The following is a 25,295-nucleotide window of genomic DNA, read 5'->3' on the forward strand; positions in this document are numbered from 1 at the left end:
TCAGTAAAGTTTTTAAACCCTCCAACCAGCCTAGCCAGCCTAATGAAGAAAAAAATAGAGAAGACATTCAATTACCATGTAAGGAATGAAGTAGGACATCAACTATATATCCTACAAACATTTCAATAAACTCAATAATTTAGAGAAATGTCCTCATTCTCAAGAGACACAAGTTACAAAATACTGTTCAATAAAAAACTTCAAAATCTAAATAACCCTATAACTATTTTAAAAATTAAATTTATAATATAAAACTTTCCCACAAAACCCCAAGTCCAGATGACTTCACTAGTGAATGATATGAATTATTTAAGTAATAATCTTACTTAAATAAACTCAGAAAAATAGAAGGGAGATAACTTTTCAACTCATATCATGAGGTCAGAATTAGTTCATGAACAAAACCAGATGAAATATTGCAATAAAAAATCTAGATGAATATGCCTCATAAATGTAGAAGCAAGAGCTGAGTATGGTGGCATATGCCTGTAATCCCAGTGACTCAGGAGGGTGGGACAGGAGGATCACAAGTTTGAGGCCAGCTTCAGCAATTTAGTGAGGCCCTAAGCAACTTAGCAAGACCCTGTTTCAAAATAAAAAATAAAATGGGCTGTGGACGTAGTTCAGTGGTAAAACATCCCCGTACCAAGAAGAAAAAAAAAAAAGTAGGAGCAATAACAATTAAGAAAGTCGTAGCAAATCAAATCTGGCAATATAATGCAGCATAACAGTGAGGTTCATCCCATTAATGCAAAATTGGTTTAACAGTATAAAGCAAATCAACATAATTTACCATATTAATAGATTAAAGGAAAGAAATATGATCATCTCAACCGAAAGAGAAAACACATTTGCCTAAAATTAATTAAAATTCTCCATAAACTAAGATAGTCAGGAACTTCCTTGATCTGATTTTTTAAAAAAGCACACATGAAAAACCTATAGCTGACATCATATTTCATGGTGAAGCCTGAATACCTTCCTTCACAGCTTGAGGGTAGATAAGTATACCCACTCTCGGCACTTCTGCTGAACCAGAACTGCGAACGTGAGGTAGTGCAATGAGACAAAAAAAGAAGAGATGTAAGAAAGGAGGGAAAGGAGAGAGATGCAGAGAATCATGGAAAGGAGTAGGAGGAGGAGAAGAATGGGATGGAGGTTAGAAAGGAAGAAGAAAAACTGAAAAGCATCTCTATTTGCAGAGTCTTCATAATTTATATAGAAAGTCTGAAGAAACCTACCCAAAAAAGCTACAAAAACAATGTGAATTTAGCAAGAATGCAGGATATAAAATCTCTATAAAAATCAATTACATTTACATAGAGTATCAATAAACAAATAGAATTAAATTAAATTTCTACTATTTTTAAACACTATTTAGTAAATATTAAAATTTTAAACACTATTATAACATCCAAAACATTTGGGAGTAGCTTTAGCAAAATAGCTATTAGAAATTTCTTTATACTGAAAACAAGCAAATATTACTGAAATAAAAGACCTACATAAATAATAGGTATGCTATATTCATGGATCAGAAGATTCAATATTGTTAAAATTCTCCCCAAATTAAACCATATGTTCCATGTGAAATCCCAAAGTCCCAGAAAATTATTTTGTAGAAATGACAAGTCAATGGTGAAATTTATATGAATATGCAAAGGTATTAAAATGGTCAAATCAATTTTGAAAAGAAACAAATATAAAGGATTTGTATCACATGATTTCAAAATATACTATAAAGCTACAGTAATCAATAGAGTGTAATATTAGTGTAAGGAAAAATATAGTATGAAGTCTAGAAAAAATACTGAGTCTAGAAGCAGACCAACAAAAGTATATGGTCAATTACATTTCAGTAAAATCATCAAGGTTAATTCAATATGAAAAGGATAATTTTTCAGCAAATCAAAGTAGAATAATTAGATACCTTTAGTGGGGAAAAGTCAACCCTTCCTCACACTATATAAAAACGAATTCCAAACTTATGATATGCTTAAATGAAAAATCTTAAATTATAAAACTTCTAGAAGTTCAAGAGAATTCTTAACAACCTTGGTAGAAACAGAAGGAAGAATCATGAAAAGAAAAAGTTAGCAAATCAAAATTTATCCAAATTTAAAACTTTTCCTTTTTGAAATACTGAAAAAGAAAGGCCCTGACTTAGAAAACACATTCACAATAAGTTGACAGAAGTATTATATTTTCAACATCTAATAATAAAATGAGTACCTCAATCAATTTTAAAATGGGCAAAACAAAACAAAACTAAAATTTCACTGGAAACTTTGTGCATAAACAAAAAGATATATGAATAGCCAAAAAGCTCTCAAAAAGATGCTCACTATAACTATTAATCAGGGAAATGCAAATTAAACATTGTCTACTACAACATGACCATCAGCATGTCTACCATTAAAAACAATGACAAGGGCTGGGGAATAGCTCAGTTGGTAGGGTGCTTGCCTTGTAAGCACAAGGCCCTGGGTTTGATCCCCAGCACCACACAAAAAAAAAAAAAAAACAACAATGACAATCACAAGTGTTGACGGTATAGAACAACTGAACTCTCACACTTTGCTGAAGAAAGTATAAATGTTACAATCATTTTTTAGAATTTTTTTTAGTTGTTGATGAACCTTTATCTTATTTATTTGTAGTGCTGAGAATCAAAATTTTGCCTCACACATGCTAGGCAAGCGCTCTACCACTGAGCTACAACCACCAGCCAGGCGAATTGTACGATTCTTAAAAGTTAAACGGACACTTACTATCTGACACAGTATTTTCACAACTAGTATTTATCCAAAAAAAAGGATACCTTCATCAAAGCACTTTTACATGAATGTTTATAGCCTAACAACCAAAAACCTTCACCAAGGAGTTAAGCTCATTATATTCCATCATATGAATGGAATAAAATGCAACAATAAAAAGAAATAAACCACTAATATACCAACATGGATAAATCTCAGAAACATTTGCTGAGTGAAAGAAAAAGACACAAAAATGGTACATACATGATTATATTCATAAAAAATCTTAAAATAAGAAACTTTAATGAAAAGAAGCTGATCAGTGGCTGCTTGTATGGGTTGACTGAAAAGAGAAATGAGACTGTTGTGGAGTGATGAAAATGTTCTACATTTTTCCTATAGTGTTGCTTAGTGTATACATCCACAAAGTTATCAAACAAGCCAGGTGTGGTAACGCACACCTGTAATCCCAGAGGCTAAGGAGGCTGAGGAAGGAGGATCGCAGGTTCAAAGCCAACCTCAGCAACTTGATGAGGCCCTAAGCAACTTAGTGAGACCTTGTCTCAAAATAAAAAATAAAAAGGGCTGGGGATGTGGCTCAGTGGCTAAACACCCCTAGATTCAATCCATGGTACCAAAGGGAAAAAAAAAGTTATTAAACAGTATGTTAAAAATTGATCATTTGATTGGACAAAAATTATACCAACACAAGTTTTCAAAAGAAAAAAAATGAAGGACAAACCAAAAATAGACTTGGAAAGAAACATCATACTGAAGACTGAAAGTAAACACGTCTGCAAATTATCTACCCATGTGGAATTGGCAACATGATAAAAGAAAAAAAAAAGCATGGGCTCTGTAAAAACAAGTAGAAAAATCATAAAATTCAAAGTCAAATGGAAAGCTAACTGAATGGAATAAAAATGGATTTGGATAAGATGTAAAGTAAGTGTAAGCAAACTAAAAATAAAATAGCACAATTAGAAAACTTCACAGAAAGCAAAAAATAGGAGGAGGAAATCTGGAAAGTTATAGAGTAAACCAACCTAAGAAGCTGAGACTACAGAGGGAAAGATATGAAAAAAAGGGGCTTCAATTGCTAAAGATCACAGAAAATGAAAATCTGACCAAACTAGTACAGGTGTTCCTGAAGAACAGACAAAAACAATGGGAAGAAAAGCAGGCATTTAAAACTTCACTAATGAGACATTTCCTGAACAAAGATTGAAAAGGACCTCAATTCTCAGATGAAAATGCTCTTCATACTACAAGTAAAAATCAAGGAAAATGAATTTATGTCTAGAAATATTTATAAAAACCTTAATAATAAATAAATAAGTCTCCAAGAATCAAGAAAAACGTGAAATTATGCTTGTTTTTACAATTCTGAATGTCAGAAAACAATGAAGCAACATTTACGTTTTCTACAGTAAAGCAGAATTTTCTTTCGTGTGTGAATAGACACTTTTTAAATATGCCTCAGCTAAAAAGAAAAAACAAAAATCTACATGCCACAGTCGAAAATATTTTCTCCATTGTTTGTTTAAATAAAATTCATAATTTAAATTTCCCTGAAGTTTTCTCCAATTTTATTATTTCTTATGAGTGTTTGGGTTTAAATTGCTCATTTTTCTCATTAGAGAAAGGAAGAAGCTTATATTAATAATTTCAGATCATCTTTCTAATCTGTCTTTAATACTATAAATTTTCTTCTAAGCACTGTTTTTACTCCAAGTCATAAATCTTGAAGCTAGTGCTCTAACAGTTGTGCTAAACCAAAGGAAAATCTAAACATACCTGGCTTGACACATTATAAAACTAAGCCCTGAGAGAAGAAAGTGATGCACCAGAACCTTCACTCCCACAAACAAAAAATACAAAATAAGTTCAATACTTTTTAGGGGAAATAAAATAGTCCAGAGTCTCTAGAATATAGTCTTCCCAATGCCCATCATATAATAAAAAATTCACAAGACATGTGAAAGAGCTAGACAAGGTGACTGACAATCAAGAATCAAGAGAACGAAAAAAAAAAAAAAAAAGAATCAAGAGAACGAAGGTTAAAAAAGAAAAAAAGACACACAGCACACAGATGATCAGACTCAATCAGAATTAGGAATAAAGATTTCAAAATAAGTAATTTAAATATGTAAAGAATATAAAAAACTAAATCATTAAGATGGGAATTCCAACAGAGAAATGAAAACTCTAAAAAAGAATGAAAAGAAAATTCTAAAACTAAAAATACTAGAATGTATGAAACAAATCATTCAGGTGGATGGACAAAATATATTGGACACAGCAGAAGAAAGGATCAGTGAACCTCAAGACAGGTTAATATGAATCTAAACTAAAGAACAGATAAATATTTTTTTAAAGGAACAGAGTATCTCAGACTTGGGACAATATTAAATATTTTTTAGTCTTGAAATGATAGGAGAAAAAGAAAGGAGCAGAATAAATATCTGGATAGGATGATATCCAAATTTTTTCTAAAACTGAATGACATGAAACCACTGATGCAAGAAGTTCAGCAAACCCCAAGCAGAATAAATATTAAGACTACAACACCTAAGTAGGCCATAATGGAACTACTAGCTACCAAAAATCAGGAGAAAATCTTAAAACGAGGCAGGGAAAAACAATATCACATTACATTCAGAGGCTCAATAAATAAGAACAGTATATGGTTTTCTAATAGAAACAGTAATTAGGTACAGTGGCACATGCTTGTAATCCCAGTGGCTCAGGAGGCTGAGGAAGGAGAATCATAAGTTTGAAGCTGTTTCAGTCACTTAGTGAGGCCCTAAGCAACTTAGCAAGACCCTGTCTCAAAATAAAATATAAAAAGGGCCGGGGATGTGGCTCAGTGGATAAGCGCCCCTGAGTTCAATCCCCAGTACCAAAAAAAAAAAAAAGTAACATCTTTATAATGTTAAATGAGAAAATCAATATTCACCATTTATAGTATGGAATTCTGACAAATCAAAACAAAAAGATAACTATACTAAAATATTTGGAAATTAAACAACACTCACCTAAATAACACTGGAAAAGGAAAATACAGCAATAAAAATGTCTAAACATTTTGAAAAGAATACAAGTAAAAATATATCAAATTGTGTGGGATACAGCTAATGTAGAAATTCGGGGAAACTGGTCATTTTAAATAGGTAATTAGAACTTTTTAATGTTGTAAAGCAATAATATAAGCACTCACTTCAAGAAGCTAGAAAAAAAAGGAAAAAATTAAACTCAGGAAAGTAAAAATAAAGGCAGAGAAATGAAATACAGACATGACTTTCATCATTTTTTGACTTTTAGTTTGCTTGGTTCACTTTACCTAAGCATTCAATAAAATGTAATACCTACTCAGGATAAAAATTCTAAGATAACTGGAAATAAAATGAGGTTTTTCTAACTGGCATAAAAGATAACTGAAAAACCTCTTCAGCTAACACCATGCTTATTGGTGAAATATTCTCTAAAGTTAGGAACAAAGAAATGTTGTCCATTCTTTCCACTTCTATTCATCAGACCTTCTGTTCTGAAGGTCCTGAATAATGAAGCAAAAAAGAAAACAAAGATGACTAGTACAAAGTTTGTCAAAGAAGTAGCACAGGTGACCCCATGGTCCACATAGAAAACCCAACAAACCAACAAACCACAAGAACTAATCACTGAATTTAGCAAAATCATGGGATAAAAGATCAATATTTAAAACTGGATTGGATTTCTTCATGCTAACAATGAACAATTGGAAATTAATTTTTGAATAATGCCATTTACAATAGTATAAAAGAAACCAAACACCTAGGAATTAACTTAACAAAAGAAATATACACAAACACCACACTGAAAAGTACAGAACACTGCAGAGGGAAAAACTTAAAAGGTCCAATTATTGCAGTTATACCATATTCATGGATTAGAAAATTCAGTACTATTAAGAAGTTTATTCTTTCCAAATGGAATTCATGGTTTAACATAATCCTGATCAAAATACCAGCAGGATTATTTTTTGCTAAAATTGGAAACTGATGCTAAAATTTGGGCAAAGGACCTAAGATTGCCAAGATGACCAAAGAAAAAGAACAAAGTTAAAGTCTGGAACTGTCTGTTGCAAGACTATAAAGTAAAAGTATTTAATAAGACAGTTTTAACAATGTACAGATAGATAGACACAAATCGATGAAAAGGAATACAGTCCAGAAATATACACACTGATAAATGATCAAGAGGTCAATAAAAATCAAAGGACAAAGGACAGTCTTTTCAACAAAGAGTTCTGGAATAATCCATAAGGAAATAAATGGGCCACACCCACCACACAAAAAAATTGAACTTAAGATGTTGCAAAGACAAATGTGCAAGAAAAAAACTAAATCTTCTGAAGAGAAATATGGAAAAAACAAATACTTCTTAGATGGGACATGAAATGTACAAAGCATAAAAGAAAAAGTGACAAATTTGAGTTTCTCAAAACTAAAAGTTCTTTCTCATCAACATACACTGTTAGGAAGGTAAAACAGTAATCCTCACACTGGAAGAAAATATTTGCAATACCTAAATCTTGCAAATTGCCATACCAGCCTACATAAAGAACAACTATGTATCATAAAAAGACAAACAATTCGATTCATAATGGCAACAGACTTTTTTTTTTCTTTGATACCAGGAACTGACCTCTGGCACTCGACCACTGAGCCACATCCCCAGCCCTATTTTGCATTTTATTTAGAGACAGGGTCTCACTGAGTTGCTTAGTGCCTCACTTTTGCTGAGGCTACCTTTGAACTCATGATCGTCCTACCTCAGCCTCCTGAGAGACTTTGTAATGTACTTCATAAAATAAGATATCTGGATGACTAATACATGGATGAAAATGTGTTCAACATCAGTCATGAAGGAAATATCTTTAAAACCACAATGAGATACACACTCATCAGGATGGCTAAAATTAAGAACGCTGACAATTACAAGTGTCATTGAGATCATAGAGCAAATGAATCTCTCATACATTATTAGATGAATAGAAAACAGTATAAATTCATTAAAGAACTGCTTAGAAACTGGGCTAGGGGTGTAGCTCAATGGTAGAGTGCTTGCCTAGCATGTGTGAGGCACTGGGTTTGATTCTCAGCACCACATATAAGTAAATAAAGGTCCATTGACAACTATAAAATTTTTTTTTAAATGTTCTGTAAACTCTATGACCCAGCAATTACACTTCTGGGTAAATACCCAAGAGAAATAAATGCAAATTCCCACAAAAGTTGTGTAAGATGTTCATAGTAACTTTACATATATTGACCTAAAACTGGGGTGGGGGAGGACAAAATACATGAAAAGGAGGGTTGATAAACAAACTATGGCATATTCATGCAATGGAATACTTACTTAGCCATAAAAAGAATTAATATCCACAACGACATGAATTAACCTAAGTAAAATTATAATGACTGAAGTCAGATGTGAAAAAAATACATCATGTTTGATCTCCATCTATACGTAATACCTGAATTAAATGAATATATGTACTATATAGAAACCAGATTAGTGACTGCCTAAGGATAGAAGAGGAGCTAATGATTGGAAGAGGCATACTATTATTTTCTGGGGTGATGGAAACATTCTATTATCTTTATCTAGATACTAATTACACGAGAATCATATATTTTTCATAAATTATCAACTGTACACTTAATACTTGTATATCTTACTCTGTACAAAATATGCCTTAATAAAATGTTGTTATCACTAATGAAAAAGAGATAACACCTGACAATTTTCTAACATTGACAAAAGATCAAGTTCCCCTAGGAATGTATATGAACTCCACAAAAGACAAGAACATACTATCAAAACTAGATGTGCAGAAGCAAAGCTGCCAAAAATCAAAATAAAGGAAAAATTAAATAAAGAAAGGCAATTTATCTTCGAAAGAGTGATTAAATGACAACTGACTTCATGGTAGAAGCAATAAAGTTAAAGATTATGAAATTACTGTTCCAAGGCTGGAAATAAAGGACTGCCAAACTAAAATTGCATCATACAAGAAAATATTTCTTAAGAAATAAAAACAAAACATTCATTTTCAGACTAACACTAACATCAGAAAATTTGTCCCCATACAATGGCACTAAAGGAAATTAAAAGAAAAAACAAAAGTGTAATCCCAGATAGGAGCACAGAGATGCCAAAAAAAGGTGGAAGTGACAGAGCAAGAGAAAAGAAAACATAATGAATATTGACTGAATAGAACAATAATCATGTTCTTTAGGGGAAAAGTTATATACATATATAAAAGCTATTTTTTTATATATAACACAATTACAACAAATTATATCATAGCATGGATATCAGGAGGGAATAAAAGAAGCTAAAACCTATTGTCATTTTAAGGAAGAGGTATTTTACACTGGACACTGACAAGCCACAAATGCATGGTACCTCTACAGGGTGATGATTAAAAGTAGGAAAAGATCGAATAACTCACTAAGACAAAGACAAGGTAGTAGGATATTTAAATATACTTAATATACTGAAAAAGAGGCAAAAGGGAGAGAAAAATGTAGATTTGAGACCAAAGAAACCATTAAAGATCATGAAAGTTGAGTTTAAAAAGAATTATATGCTACTTACAAAGTACACATGAAATATAAGAATATAAAATCTTGAAAATAAAAGGATGGAAAAAGTTATACCAATCAAACACTTGTGAAATTGGTGTTGCTGTATTAATTTTATACAAAGTATAAATAAAGCATCATGAGAGATTAAAAACATGCATTTCAAAATGATACAAGTTTCAGTTCATGAGGAAAGAATTGCACTCTGATATTGCACCTAATAATGTAGTCTCAAAATACAAACAGCAGATATTAACAGAATTACAAGGAGGAATAGACAAATTCACAATGAGAGTAAGATATTTTAACACTCTACTCTTGGTAACTGATAGAAAAAAAATAGTCACAAATGCAATAACAGATCTGAACCTAACGCAATTTAAAATTGATTTCATTGACATATATAAAACACTAATAAAAACAACGGCCAAATACAAATTTTTAAGTACATAGAAATTTTCACGACAAATAACCATATGCTTATCCCTAACGAAGTGTTAAAAATGTCAGTGGTGAAAAATATGCAAAGTATGTTTGTTATCTAACTAAGAAGAACCAACTATAAATTACCCTTGTAAATCCTCCATGGACAGAGAAGAAACCATGAAGGAACTTAGACATGAGCACAGAACAGGTTTTTAGGCCAGGCAATAAGGCAAAAAGACATAAAAGGCTTACAACTGAAAATGAAACATTATACTTTATTGTCAATAACAATATAAATTGTACACATTAAAAGAATTTTTAACAAAGCTACCATAATAAATTTCTAGAATTTAAAAGGATTAGCAATTTTGCTGGATACAAAATCAATATACTAAAATTAATTACCTGTCCACTAGACCAGAATAAAAGGGTTATAAAATGTAATTTTTAAAAGTATATCATGACAATAACATCAAAAAATATACAAAGAAACTAAAACAGCAATGGGGAAGGTAAAGAGCAAAAATAATAGATACATACCATATTAATGGATTGGGAGACTCATATTGATAAGAATCAGTTCCCCCAAATTGACCAAAATTATCCAACATAAACTGAAGACAATCAAATCCTAACAGTCAGTTGCTGTAGTTACATTACTTGACAAAATCCTTCAACTTAACAATAGCTATAATAGACAAGTTATTCTTGAAAGAGGAAATAGAAAAGGGAGAAAGAACAGGAAGAGATAAGAATGAAGAAGAGGAAGAGAAAAACAATGAGGTGGCAGGATTCAACCCTCCTGGATATGACATTTTATTATTAAGTTATAGTAATTAAGACATTGTGGTGTCCAGAAAAGGAAAAATATACCAATTGAACTAAAATAAAGAATCCAGAGACAGACCATCCTTAAACAGAAAATCAATTTATGACAAAAATGGTACTACAGAGCAGTAAAGAAAGGACAATATATTCCATAAGTGATGTTGAGTCAATGGCTATCCATAAGAGGAAAAAAAAAGAACATTGCCTCACACCCAGACAGAAAATTAATTCCAGATACATCTAAGGTTAAAAGCAAAGATTATAGAAAACAAAAACAACATTTTAGCTTTAGGGTATGGACAAATTTTCTTAGATAAGATATAAAAAGTACTACAACATAAAGATTGCTAATTCTTATAACCATTAAAAATAAGAACTACATTCAGAGAGTAAAACATTAGAAAAGCGTATTTATAACTGACATATAACTGACAAAGATTATACAAATAGGATATCCAAGTGGCCAACATGGAACCACAATAAGACATTCAACACATCCTCGATAATGACTAAATTTTTTAAATTACCAAAGTATTCCAAAATGTGGATTATAAGAACAAAAAGAACTCCTCATATGCTGATAATTGGGAATAAAAATTAATTCTAACTACTTTGGTAAGTTGTTGCCAGTTTTCCATTAAAGTTAGATATGTTAGCACCCTCTGATTCTGGTAATTCCATTGAGGCATACACCCAACAGAACTGTATGCATATTTTATACCAAAAACCCCGCAGAAAGGATATTACAATCAGTATTATTTGTAATGGAACCAAATATCCACAAACAGAAGGGGGAAGTAAACCATGGCATATTCATTGATAGACTAGATATAGCAATAAAAATAATAAAGTACAATTATCTTCAGCACCATGGAATACACACACACACACACACACACACACACATAAATTAAAAAATAAATAAACAATGGATATTTTCATTTCTATAAAACTCAAAAACAGTCAAAACGAATCTCTGGTGTTGGAAGAAGAAAGAGAATCATTGAGAGAGAGCATATCCTGAGAGATATTCCATATACAAATAATTTCTGGGGGTTTCTGCATGAGTCTAATGCATCAATAAAAAAGTGTTAAAACATTTTAATTATGTGGAGATAAAGTCAAGATAATAAAAAGATAACTGTGGTTGGGCTCAGTGGTGCAGTAAGTTCAATCCTCAGCACAGAAAAGATAATTAAGAACTCAATAATGAGGAGTAAAGAACTGGTGGGCCTTCTTATGCTTGAACTCAAATCCAACAGTACTAATGTGGAGTTAGGTATTTGGTAGCCTGGTCTAAGTTTAACCTTGTAATTACTGTCTAGTTTTAGCAAAAACCTCAGTCTTAGAAGTGTATCTCTTATACCACGTCTTTTGTCTCATAGTTCAAATCTAAACTAAACAATAGCAGGTGATAGTCTTTGCTACAAAGAATAAATTATGTATTAGTTGGGACACTATAACAAGAAAATTGCTAAATAATTACTTTCTCCCTTACAGAAGCAGAGCTGCACAGAACAATATAATGATTATTTTCATTATCAAGAATCTTGTTATAATCTTTTTCAACTTTTTTAAACAGGAGAAAAACATTTTAATTACACATATATGCATGGGAGTCCCACAAAAAATATGAGACTCCAATTTTTTGTATCTTTAACACCCACACCCAAAATAACTGGAGTAGTTGTTGATATACACTAATAAAACAAAAAAGAGGTAAACATTTTAGATCTCTTAATCCTCATTATTTGATCTTCTTCATATAAACTGTAATGTTTTTGTTAACTATGTTTAAAAAGCAGTACAGTTAGCCAGGCGCAGTGACCAACACCTATAATCCCACCTGCTCGGGAGGCTGAGGCAGGGGGATGTTGAGTTCAAAGTGGCCTCAGCAACAGCCAGGTGCTAAGCAACTCAGAAGACCTCTGCTTCTAATAAAATACAAAATAGGGCTGGGGATGTGCTCAGTGGTCGAGTGCCCCTGAGTTCAATCCCCAGTGCAAAAAAAAAAAAAAAGAGTAATACAGTTTATATACATATATATGTACAGTTAAATTACAGCAAATTAATAACAATTATTAAAGCTGTGTGTTCATAGTATTATTCCTTAAATGTCTCTTGTATTTGAAATTTATAATGAAAAATTGAGAAGAAACATATCATTTTATACAGTATGATCTTTAAAACACACTTCCAAAAAATTGGAAATACATCAAATGTCTCACGTAGTCATTTCTAAGTGGCAATCTATTTTTTTCCTTCTTACATGTTGGTATAATCTTTCTATACCACATTTTTCCCTTTCATAAAAAATTAAATTTACTTTTTAAAAGGAAATAAATCACTGGGAAAACATACAAAAATTGCTAGCCCCTAAGAAAGATTTCATCTTGAGCTTCAAAGCCCATAAAATCCTGTCTCTATATAAATTTTATTATTAAGAATATTTGGGATTGCAGTGCCATCTAACTACATATTCATTGATATACTTTTCATTTCAGCAGGTGTTGAAGGAAGATTCTAATGCTCTAGCTAAAATTTAATTAAAGAACTGAATTCATAAAAGTGACATCACACTGTTAGAAGAGAAAATGTGGAATTCAAATTCAAACTGTCCCCTCATTATCTGTGTGAAAGTAGGCATGTGACTTAAACTGTATCCCACTCATCACCTGCAGAATTGAAATAAGAAAACCTACTGTTGAAAATTTTTGTGAAGATGAATTGAGAAAGTATCTGAAAAAGACCTAATGTGGTTCTTGGTCCATACATTGTGTTCAATTTGAAGGCTGAAAATGTGACAGCGAGAAGCTGGAACAATGTCTGACAAACATGCTTGTGCTAGAATAACAGTAATATAAGACCAGAATGACTAAATTTTTCATGACCCTGTTTTAGTTTGCCTGCATGGAATGGCCATGGTTTACCAAATGGGAATTATAAGAGCTACTTCCTAGGGCCTAGGATGAGGCCTGGCAGGTGGTAGATGCCCCATAACACACTGTTGAACGAATGGAAGCATGGACGTACAGTTGCAAGGAAGGACTGGAGACAGCTGTGTCTGGTCAGACAACCCAAGAAAGGATGAAAGAGATGCTCTCATCCTAGCAGGCATGAGCTGAGCTAGTTTATGAAAACAAGTTTGCCTGACCTTTGTAGAATCTATGGCCTCATGGGTAAGTGGACTGTCAGTACGCTGAGTTTCTGGGATACTCTGGATAGGCAAATGTCATCAAGTGGCTTCGCCATTTAAACCTGTACCTGGTTTCTCTTTGCTCTTAGAATAAAATCTGAACCCTCTCACAGGCTCTGTCAACCCTTCTGCCTACCTCTCAATGCTCTCCAGCTCACTGTCTGGCTGCATTTGACTTTTTCCAGTTCCTAAGTACTAACTATCCTGCTATTCTTTACCTCCATCTCTGAATCCATGCATTTCCTATGCCTCACACTTATATTTTACCGGCTCAGGCTCACTCCCCTTCTGACGTCTAGTTGAGTACACATAAACACTTCAGGTTTTAGCTGAAATGTCCTTTACTTAGAACCTTCCTTAACAAATGTACCTCCCCAAGCTAGCTCAACATCAAGGTTGGTTTAGAGATCCTTCTATATGTTTCCACAGCTCTCTGTATTCGCTCTACCTTAGCACTTACTACACTGCCAGGCAGTATCCAGGTCTTTCCCCAACAACCTGCTGTAAGCTCCAAGATATTAATGATTTTAGTCTGTTTTGTTCACTGCTTTACCATCAGTACCCAGAATAATGCCTGACTAAGAGTGGATACCACAAAAACATGTGTTGAATAAAATGATTGATTCATATCTAGATTGTATTAAGCTCCTGAGGTCTGGTTTTGAGGTGGTTCCTGTATCAACAACAAAAAGGATAGAGTCTGGAACATAGTAGCTACTCATCAAATATTTATCAAAAATAAATTTCAAAAAAATAAAAAATAAAAAAAAAATAAATTTCACTTGATGTTGATTACCCATTCAAACATCACACAAGTGTTTATTTCAGGGACCTAATGAAAAAGGGTTGATCTAATATTTCACTAGTTTCACCTTCTATTCTATTAATGTGTTCAACATGTTTGCTAATTTTTTTAAAAACGACATTTAAACTTTTTTTTTTAATTTATTTGTTTTTATGTGGTGACAAGGATCAAACCCAGTGCCTAACCAGGCTAGGCAAGCACTCTAACACTAAGCTATAACCCCAGCCCATGATTTTTTATTTATATTCATATTATCTGGTTAGCAATACTGAAAACATTCTCTGTTGATGATATACAGCACCAATGATGCCAATTTCCAACTTTAAAAACTTTACTTATTATTTACCTTAATTGGTTTGTTATCATTGTACCCACCTATTATTCTAGGTAGAATAAGGTAGGTATGAATAACTATTAACACTTGGCTTTAAATCTTTCATCAATAATATAAATCAGACACCTAAAATAAGTTAAATCCTCTTAGAAACAACTCAAATCACCTTTGTAAAAATGAGAGATGCCAACAAATTAGTAAATTCTCAGAACATTAGTATACACTCTTACAATGACCTGAATAAAGACTGCCCTTGCAAAAAATACCCACCCCCCTCCCCAGCTTAATTGAATACATGTATTCAATTAAGCTGGGGAGGGGGACTGAGAAGGGGCCTCCAAAATTCCATCTGCCATAAGGGTTTTCCCCATTTTTTTTTATAACACATAAACATAAATAACCATGTAGGCCCTCGAGTGCGGTTTCACAAGACTTTTCAGTAGATATATCATTACATTTAGAATTAATGTTTACATTTCATTATTAATTACCAAGATCATCAATTATTGACTCTTCCTGACCAATGACACTATCAGGATCACTTAATTTTATTTAGTGAATAAACTGGAAACACTGAAAGTGCTGCCAAGAATCTCAGAGCAGAATTAGCCAGCTGGGATTTCTGCTAAATGATGAGCAAATTTTCAGTACTACTCTTCCTACTTAGGCTTATGAAGCGATTAATTTTATCATAGGCCAGTTGTATACATCAAATAGTTTTGGGACTTCAACAGTTTGCTATGATGTCATAAATACTTTTGAAATTGGTTTTAGTTAATTATTTCTTTTTTAAGAGGTGGGATCTTGCTATGTTTCCTAGGCTGGCCCCCAATTCCTGGGCTCAAGGGATCTCTTGTCTTAGTTTCCCAAGTAACCAGGACTACCACAACTGGACAGTTAATTTATTTTTAAACCACCTAGTTTCAGAAAGGATTTATGACAGTGTTTAAAGGCACAGTAAATATAATTCAGCAAGATTTTTTTTTTTATTAGTGAGGCACATGTGGCATAGGAGAAATAGAGATGGGGCATCACAGGCCTCTCTTCTTACCTGTGTACTGCAACCCCCTGTACTCGCTTATTGCCCCAGGAGGTTTTAAAATTGGGCCAGTAGTGGAAAAGCATTTGCACAGCTGGAGGTTCACTTGTGAAGGCCCATAGGCAATCACATACAAAAGGTCCTACAGGAAACAGGAAGCATATTTTTGACTTAGAACCATCAAATCAAAATAAAAGGCTGTTCATTCAATTTTACTAGAACAGTGGAAATTTCAGTGGAGAGGTTGAGGTGGGTCACTTCCCTGAAGTCCATCATCCAGGTGTGCTTGACAGTTTAGACTACATGAGAGCATTATTTTTATTTATTTATTGTTCATTTATTTGTTCTTCTATAAATGATCCCTCCAGGCAGAGTTCAAAATACTCTCTTATAAAAATTTTTCCCAAATTAGATTCATGTTAAAGAAAGATTTTAGGAATTTTGTTTTATTTTGTTTGCAGTGCTGGGGATGGAACCCAGGGCCTTGCACACGCTAGGCAAGCAGTCTACCACTGAGGTACACCCCAGCCCAAAACTCGACTTTAGTTTTAAAAAATATTTTCCTAATCACATTTCTTAACAATTCACATCTCCTATTTGGAAGAAGACAGATTCTCAACCTTTCAAATTAAGAAAAAATATGTCATGCAATATAATATTTGCCTAATTTTAAGAACAAGATGCATTTAATTACTTTATCTGTCAAGACACTGTCCTGAAATTTTCATTTTGCATCTAAATGATAAATAATTTATTTAGTAAAGAAAAAAGTATATCCACTGCCACATAAGAATAAGACATCAATAACTTTGACCTAAGCAAAAGATACAATATGCAAATAATTTTTATTATATTATATAAATTAATTTAGTGACTATGGGTTTAAATTTGACTCCAAACTTACTTTCCAGACTTCTTGTTTATATTTCATGAGGCATTCCAGTAACTGACAATGATACACTGTAAGAAGAAAATGTAATGTGTATATGAAATGTAAATACCAAACAAACATACTTTGAGATACATAAACTACTTTAATAAGACTTCCAATTCCAATCATTAAATCATTAATTATTTATCTCCATATATTTATATTTTCAAAAATAACATAATCTCTTGGTTTTATCAAGCTTTACTCAAGGTCTTTGAGAAGTATGACACATACCATACACATATCATTACTAGACATTAAGAAAGGTCTTTAGTAATCATATTTCTAAAACATAAACTTGTATCAATACAATCAAGAATTACATGGGAGAAACAGGATAACAATAAAAGCACACATTTATTGAGACTTCATTATGTACCAAGTATCAGGCTAAGAGCTTTAGCTTTAGCATATTATCTCACGCCCACTGTTTCAGTTCAGAAAATAAGGCTTAGTTTACTATCTTGTCCAAAGCTGAACAGATAGCAACTGACAGACTGATGGGATTAGAATGGGAATTTTATCACTTGAGCAGTAATTCCATCTTATGGAAGAATTTTTCAGAGCTACATATCATATAAATTATATAATCAAATTATATTGGCTTGCTCCTTTGATTTCCCTTGTTCACTTGAGAAGTAAAGACACTGTCATCTAGTTAGATGCCTTTTTTTTGGTACCGGAGATTGAACTCAGGGGCACTCGATCACTGAGCCACATCCCCAGCCCTTGTTTGTATTTTACTTAGAGACAAGGTGTCACTGAGTTGCTTAGCACCTCGCCGTTGCTGAGGCTGGCTTTGAGCTCACGATCCTCCTGCCTCAGCCTCCCTAGCGGCTGGGATTACAGGCATGTGCCACCGTGCTCAGCATTAGATGCCTTTCTGATTCCTTCCTTATTCTATCTCCACCTCCATCATGACCCTGCCATTGTTCTACTTTAGTCACCAATGACCTCCATGGCATTCAACTGAGTGGGCGTTTTTCTATCTCCATCTCACTTGACTTCTCAGCAGCATTCAGTGTCTGTTTTTTAAATCACTCTCTTCTCATGGTTTCATGACATGACCCTCTTCTATCACCTGTGGTGGACGCTGCTATCAGCAAGCCTTTTTTCCTTCCCATCTGCCAAAGCACAGAGTTTTCCAAATCCCCTTGCAGTCGCAGGACTCCATCCTTGCCAGGAGGACCTATGAGAGAATCTTCTGGGGAACTTCTCATATTTTTTTCCTCTCCTATTAAAAGAAAAAGGCTTACCAGGAGACCTTTCTCTAATGACTCTAACTGATCTTGTTTTCGAATGTGTTGTGTGAGGAATAATAACCTCAGTTGTGGCAGCCATTACACAAACTTGAGGGAAAGTCTAAGGAAACACAAAAATGCCATCTCAGCTCTTGACACTGTGGAGCTAAACTTTATGACTTTCTACTGAGCAAACCATAAAGTGTTTTGTAGCTTTTATTTGTTTTCATTTTTTAATTGGTTCATTATAATTATACATAATAGTGGGATTTGCTGTTACATATTTGTACAAGTATTTTAAAGTATCTGTTAGTCAGTTACGCAGGTTACTCTCCATCTCCTTGGCAACTTCACTCTTCCACGGGGTCACTTCCTGTTGGAGTTCCTAAAGGCCTGTCATAGAACATTCTGCACTCTCCCCCAAACAATCTCACACTCATATACAACTACAGAAGCCATTTATGTGAAATTGGATGAAGGTTACTGGACACTCATGTGTAGGCTCAGAATTCATTATCTCTAGTCCAGAAATCTGTTCTGAGGTTCAGAATTATAACACAACTGCCTAATTACCATCTCCTCTGAGATGTCTCAAAGGTTCCTTGAACACAACAGGTCCAAAAAAGATCTCATGTTCTTCCCTCAGACCCCTAATCTTCTTCTGGTGCCTCATCTATCAATCAATAGAACCTCCATGTCCAGATAGAGCAAGTCCAGAAACCTACTATACCTAATATGTCACCAAGTCCCTTCAATTTTACTTCATAAATAGCTCTCATGCATGCCTGGACAAATGCAATGAATTCCTTATCAATCCATCTATATCTAATCTGGCAACTTCTCATTCCATTTTCAATTGCAGAGTGACATACACATCTACTTAAAGCCCTTAATGACTTCCCATTAGACATGACATAAACACAGGACTTCCTGCCTAACCACAGCCCACAACATCCTCAATGTTCTCTAAGCCCTCAGCTCAGGCCAGCTAGCCCTCCCCCAGAGCTCCGTCTACACTGATCCTTCAGTTCCCACTGGCTTGCCAGGTTCCCTCTTGACACACAAGATTCCTCCACCTGAACCCCTGTCCTACTCCCAGCCCTGCAGGCCTTCTGGACAGGACTCATCATTCAATTCTCAGACCAAAACTTGCTGCCTCTGAGAAGTCCTCCCTGAACTCAACAAAAGCAGAATTCCTTATTACAGAGTCTTAGAATACAAGGTACTTAAAGCACTTGTCACAACTGAAACTTTATCCTTGATTTTATAATTATTTGGTTAATATATTCCCCTCCCCCACCCATGTGATATGCATCACAAGATGAAGGTACGATCTGTTCTGTTTCATTAACCATGGTGTCCAATACTCAGTGACAATTTATTGAATAGTCACTCTAGAAATGGAATTTTGTCTTTAAGACACCACTGTGTGTTTAAGCACACATGTTGCAGGACACTTTCTCTTATACAGTGCCTGCATGTTCTGCTACATGAAACTATGCAGTATTCCACTGACCACCCCCTGAACAGACCTGGAAAGTTCCTCTGTTTAAACTACTTCCCTCCCAGAATGTCCCATTTACCTTATCAATCAAAACTCTATCCATATTTTCTTTGCTCAAGGAGCATGAGGACTTTCCTGATCATTTCAATTCATGGAGTTCTCCCCACAATTAATTAACACTATCTATAGCATTTATGTGGTATTTTTACACACAACTTTACATGGTTAATTAATGACTATATGAATATGCCTAATCAACCCAATTAAATACAAGTTCCACAAGAAGAGTCACATTTTGGGCTGGGGACATAACTCAGTGGTAGAGTACCTGCCTAGTATGTGTTAGGCCCTCGGTTCAATCCCCAGCACCACACAAAAAAAAAAAAAAAAAAAAAAAAGAGTCATATTTTACATTTCTAGGTGGTTTTCACCATTTCTAGCAGAGAATCCTGTACATGGAAGTTATTCAATGAATGTCTCTTACTTGAAAAAGTGCTGTGCTCTGTCCTTAACACATAATCAGCTACAAGAAACAAGCTGCCACTTGTTGCTACTCCCAATAAAAATTTAAACAATAGAATGATGTCCTTATACTTGGTCCCCCAGAGTGCCCCCAGTGATACTACTTCACTTTCTGTTTTCCATATCATAAGATTAGTTTGGGGTCAGAAATGTAATTCCTAGTATAAAAATAGCCTGGTTATAAGCATTTCCCATGAACACATGAAAATACACTGGAAATAATCTGATAAATAACTCCACCTGATCACAGTAGTTTTCCAGCAATACATTCAATTTCATTAAGAAAATGCCAAACCATAGAATTTGCATTGCTGTTTATTATGTATAATGTGCCAGTCACTGTGCCAAAGTAAGCACATTACCTATACTTAACCCACTAAAAAAAATCAAAACAACACTTTAAAAGTACTACAAGAAGAATTATTCCCATCTTAATACATGAGGACACATGGTCTTAGGAAAGTTAAAGAACTTGCTCCACACTGCACTGTCATTTGTAGGTAAGCTCAGAAGCAAATATACATACAACTAACCCCAAAGTACAGGATTTTACCACTCTGTCAACATTAGAATCTAAGTTTAATCATAAGACTTTATTTTTAAATTAAATACATAAACCAGTAACCTTTATTCATTACATGGTAAGACTTTAATTAACTACATTCAATTAAGGTTATTGTTTCAGAACATAATTATATCTTAAATGTAAATGATACTTTGATGGTCCTTGAGATAAACAGTGAGATTAGAGAAATAACTCTCCCCAAAATATACATTTTATTAAATTCATATAATAATCATAAGGCATTTTATACTTAAAGGATGCTATGGACTGAATATGCCCCCCTCAAAAATTCATGTTAAATTTAGTGGTAGTATTAGAAGGTGGGAATCTTTGGTGATTAGCTCATGAGAGCAGAACCCTCATGAATGGAATTAGTGCCCTTACAAAAGAGGTCCAGAGAATTCCCTTGCTCTTTCTACCTTGTGAGGACATAGACAAAGATGGTTGTCTATGAACAAGGAAGTGGATCCTCACCAGGCCATTAAATTTGCCAGCACCTTGATCTTGTATTTCCCAGCCTCCAGACTATGAGAAGCCATTATTGCACATAAGCCACCCAGCTTGTGGTATTTTTGTTACAGGACCCAAAATAGAGGAAGACAGAAAAATGGCACTGAAAAGTACAGTGTTGCTATAACAAACACCTAAAAATGCAGAAGCAGCTTTGGAACTGAATAACAAATAGGAGCTACAAGAGTTTTGAGGTACATTCTAGAAAAGCCTACACTACTATGGAACAGGCCTTTAAAGGCAGTTCTGCTGAGGACTCAGAAAGAAAAGAAGAGAGCCACAGAGAAAGCTTCCATCTTCATAAAGAATGCCTAAGTGATCCTGAACAGAATGTTGGCAGAAATATGAATAGTAAAGGCGACTCTGATGAGGTGTCAGACAGAAATAAGGAACACGTTATTGGAAGCTGGAGGAAAGGCCATCCTGCTACACAGTGGCAAAGAACTTCACTAAGTTATGCTGATGTCCTAGTGTTTTGTGGAAGGTAGTAATGAAACTGGATATCTGGCTGAGCACGTTACTTAAGAGAAATACTGAAGAGCAGCCTGACATCTTCTGACGGAAGAAGGAAATGATTTAAAGACAGAATTGTTAATCAAGAAAGCAACAAAAGTTAAAGATTTGAGAAATTCTCTGCTTATTTGTATTGGAAGGATGAGAAAACCTGTTAGGAAGAGAACACTAAGGGCCAATAAAGCGACTAATAACAGTCTAATGAACAGCAACTAACAACAGCCAGCCCTCTCAGTAGAAGACAGGAGCTGCTGCCCAAGACAATGAAGAATGACAGTTTAGGGATCCTCAGAGTTAGTCTGGCACAGTGGCGCACACCTGTAGTCCCAGCAACTCAGGAGGCTGAAGCAGAAGGATCACAAGTTCAAGGCTCACCTCAGCAACTTAGCAAGGCCCTGTCTCAAAATTTAAAATAGAGGGTCTGGGCATGTGGCTCAGTGGTTAAGTGTGCCTGGGTTCAACCCCTGATACCAGAAAAAAAAAAGAAAAAAGGAATCATCAGAGCTACCCCTCCTGCCACAGGACTAGAATCCAAGGGCTCCAGGAGCAAAATGGTTTTCAATGGAGGGGCCACCCACACTGGGAGACTTCCAACTGCCACCTGGCCCCACCTCACTGTGGGCCACATCCAGTTCCTACACTCTGATGCCTGTGCTTCAGCTGCCCCTCAGTGAAGCATCTTTGGTCCCAACATAGCATGTGCTGCACCCAACAAAGCTGTGAGGGCATGGTTGCTTCCACCAAGATTTCAATGGAGAGTCATGAGCACAGGACGTAGCCTGACTGCGCAGGCCAAGGCAGAAAACTGACATGGCAAACAGATTACCACAGAAACTCCTTCTAGGGCAATGTCAGGAGAGCCAGGCCAGGTTGCCTAAAGCCATGGGGCAGGACCACCTTGCTGTACCTGCAGCAAAGTTGTGGGGGCAGGACCCCTGCCAAGTGGTTGGGAAGGAAGAGCATCAAGTCAAAGAAGATTTTCTCAAGCCTAAAGTTTAATGTTGTTGGTCATTGGCCTTACTTAGGACCTATCACTCCTTTCTTCTTTTATATTTCTCTCTTTGGGGTGGGAATGTCTATCGACACCTGTCTCACTGTTGTATTTTGTTTTTATAGTGCTAAGAATAGAACCTAGTACCCCTCACATGCTAGGTAAATGTTCCATTACTAAAGTAACTGCCTCCCAAGTCCCCATCATTTTATTTTAGAAGCATATAACTTATTTGATTTCACAGATTCACATGTGAGGAAGAAATTTATCTCAGGATAAATCATACCTCAAGTCTTACCTATATCTGATTTAGATGATATTTATACGAGATGTTGGACTTTGGACATTTGAATTGATGTTGAAAAGAACTGACACTTCTGAGATTGTCAGAATGGAAGGAATGTATTTTGCATGTCAGAAAGACATGGAATTGGGGTGGGGTCAGTGACAGAATGCCATAGATTGAATATTTGTATCCCCCTAAAACTCTTATGTTAAATCCTAACACCCAGTATAATGGTATTAGGAAGTGAAGCCTTTAGGAGGTAAGCATAAAGCCCTTATAAATGGAATTAATGGGGTCAGTGACCTTATAAAAGAGGCAAGAGCTCCTTTACACCTTCCATATGAGAGAATAGAGAACAACCCTGACTATCTGTGAATCTGGAGCTCCAGACCACTAAATCTACCAGCACCTTGATCTTGGACTTCCCAGCCTCCAGAACTATAAGAAGTAAATGTTACATGTGAGCTGCCCAGCTTATGGTGTTTTGTCATGGCAGCCCAAACAAACTAAAGCAAAGGATGAGAGCTGGGTAAGTTGGTACACTCCCTATGTCCAGCTATTCTGGAAGATGAGATGGGAGGATCATTTCAGTTCGAGTTGGAGGCCAGCCTGGGAAAAATAGCAAGAAACCATCTCAATTTTAAAAGGACAAGGCCAACACTCCAGACTAGGGAACATTAAGATTTTGAAATGGGAAAAAAAAAAAAAACTTTCCCATCTTCAGTCTAAAAACTCCAAAAGCTCAATTATTATTCTACTTAATTAAACAGAAGGTCTAAAACAGTGCCATGATATTTACTCACTTTCCAAATAAACATTAAATGAAAATAAAAACTGGGTTCATATCTTAGCAAATGACTTCAACAGTCAGCTCCTTTCAGATCAGTTCTCCGAAGTTTATCTGCAATTACACTGATAATGGAAATCTAACAGAGTAAGTTATATAAAAACCTGTCCAACAACACTAGTAATCTAAGACATAAAAATCAAAATGAGATTTTTTTAATCCATTCAATTCTACAAATTTTATGATAATACTCAATGATAGGTCATAATGATATAAGTACTTTCAAATACAACTACTGAGAATATTGAAATTTTTTCAAACCCTTCAGCCCAGGAATCCTTCTTTTAGTAATTTAGTCTAAGGGAAATTATCAGGAATATAGTAAAAAGCGTGTGTTCAAGAACATTGGTATGACATTAGAGGACCAAATTTACCAATCATTAACCAAAGTTATTTTTACTTGTTAGAATTAGATATTTTTATATTTCTAATTGAACTATTTCTATGTATTTATATTCAATCAATTTCAAGTTGATGTTTCTAAAATTTTGTCCTCAAACATTCTAAAAAGTCCACTAGTTAGCAAACTCACTACTACTTTTAGCAATAGGTAAAGGAAAATTTATTTTAATTCAAAACTCTGTTTTCTAACACACCTCCAGTTGTCTATTCCACAAAGAGGAGTTCTCACATGAAAAATTCTAGATAGTTTATTTAATGTCTGGCTTAATGATTGGTTATGGAATTAGTGGAGACACTCAGATTTCCACTTACCTGGATTAGATGTGTACTGCATTGCAATCATTAGCATGGAGGATGCAGAGAGATTAACATGGGCAGGAACGCCTTCTCTCCTGGAGGAACCCACTGAAACCAAAATTTCTTTGATTAGACACAATTTAGTCCATAGATAGATAAAGAGATACAGACATATATGCATATATACTTACTACTCTGCATAGAGTGTGGGAACTAAGAAGGAACTTAAAAGAAAGTCCCAGTCAGACAATGAAACTTTACATAAATAAAACCCATAAAATTTTCCTCATATACAAATGTAATAGTTGTCAACATCATAGCGAACACATAGAGAGTGTCACCAATGAGAAGGAACAATGCCAGAACGCAACATAATGGCTTTAACATAACCATGCTCAGATGTGATCACTACTTCCAACATGTTTAAATCTAGATGGGAAAGAAAGGGAAAAAAAGAATCCTCTACATGCTCAAATATAAAGTAGGGATGTTGAAGGTTGTCCCACTAAGAAAAAAGAAAAAGTAATAGTTTTTAAAACCCAACTTGAATGTATTAACTTTTAGAGATGCAGGTGAAATAAGGTTAGTATAACATGTAACTTCTTAGTTACATATAGAAACTCTAAATCATATGTTATAAAAATACAATATTAATTTTTAAATTATTTTC

General features: G+C 34.5%; 1 protein-coding gene across 1 annotated transcript in view; it reads right to left on the reverse strand.

The window, feature by feature from the left end:
* The window catches only part of UNC79 (unc-79 homolog, NALCN channel complex subunit), a 258,705-nt gene that overhangs the window by 179,052 nt on the left and 54,358 nt on the right, over window positions 1-25,295 (reverse strand). Inside the window, 5 exon segments of the mRNA XM_079130155.1 lie at window positions 16,029-16,077; window positions 16,079-16,119; window positions 16,122-16,158; window positions 16,921-16,976; window positions 24,641-24,733. Of these exon segments, the coding sequence (XP_078986281.1) occupies window positions 16,029-16,077; window positions 16,079-16,119; window positions 16,122-16,158; window positions 16,921-16,976; window positions 24,641-24,733 (276 nt within the window).

This window comes from Sciurus vulgaris (genome assembly GCF_902686455.1).
Source record: "Sciurus vulgaris genome assembly, chromosome: 2".
NCBI classification, from domain to species: domain Eukaryota; kingdom Metazoa; phylum Chordata; class Mammalia; order Rodentia; family Sciuridae; genus Sciurus; species Sciurus vulgaris.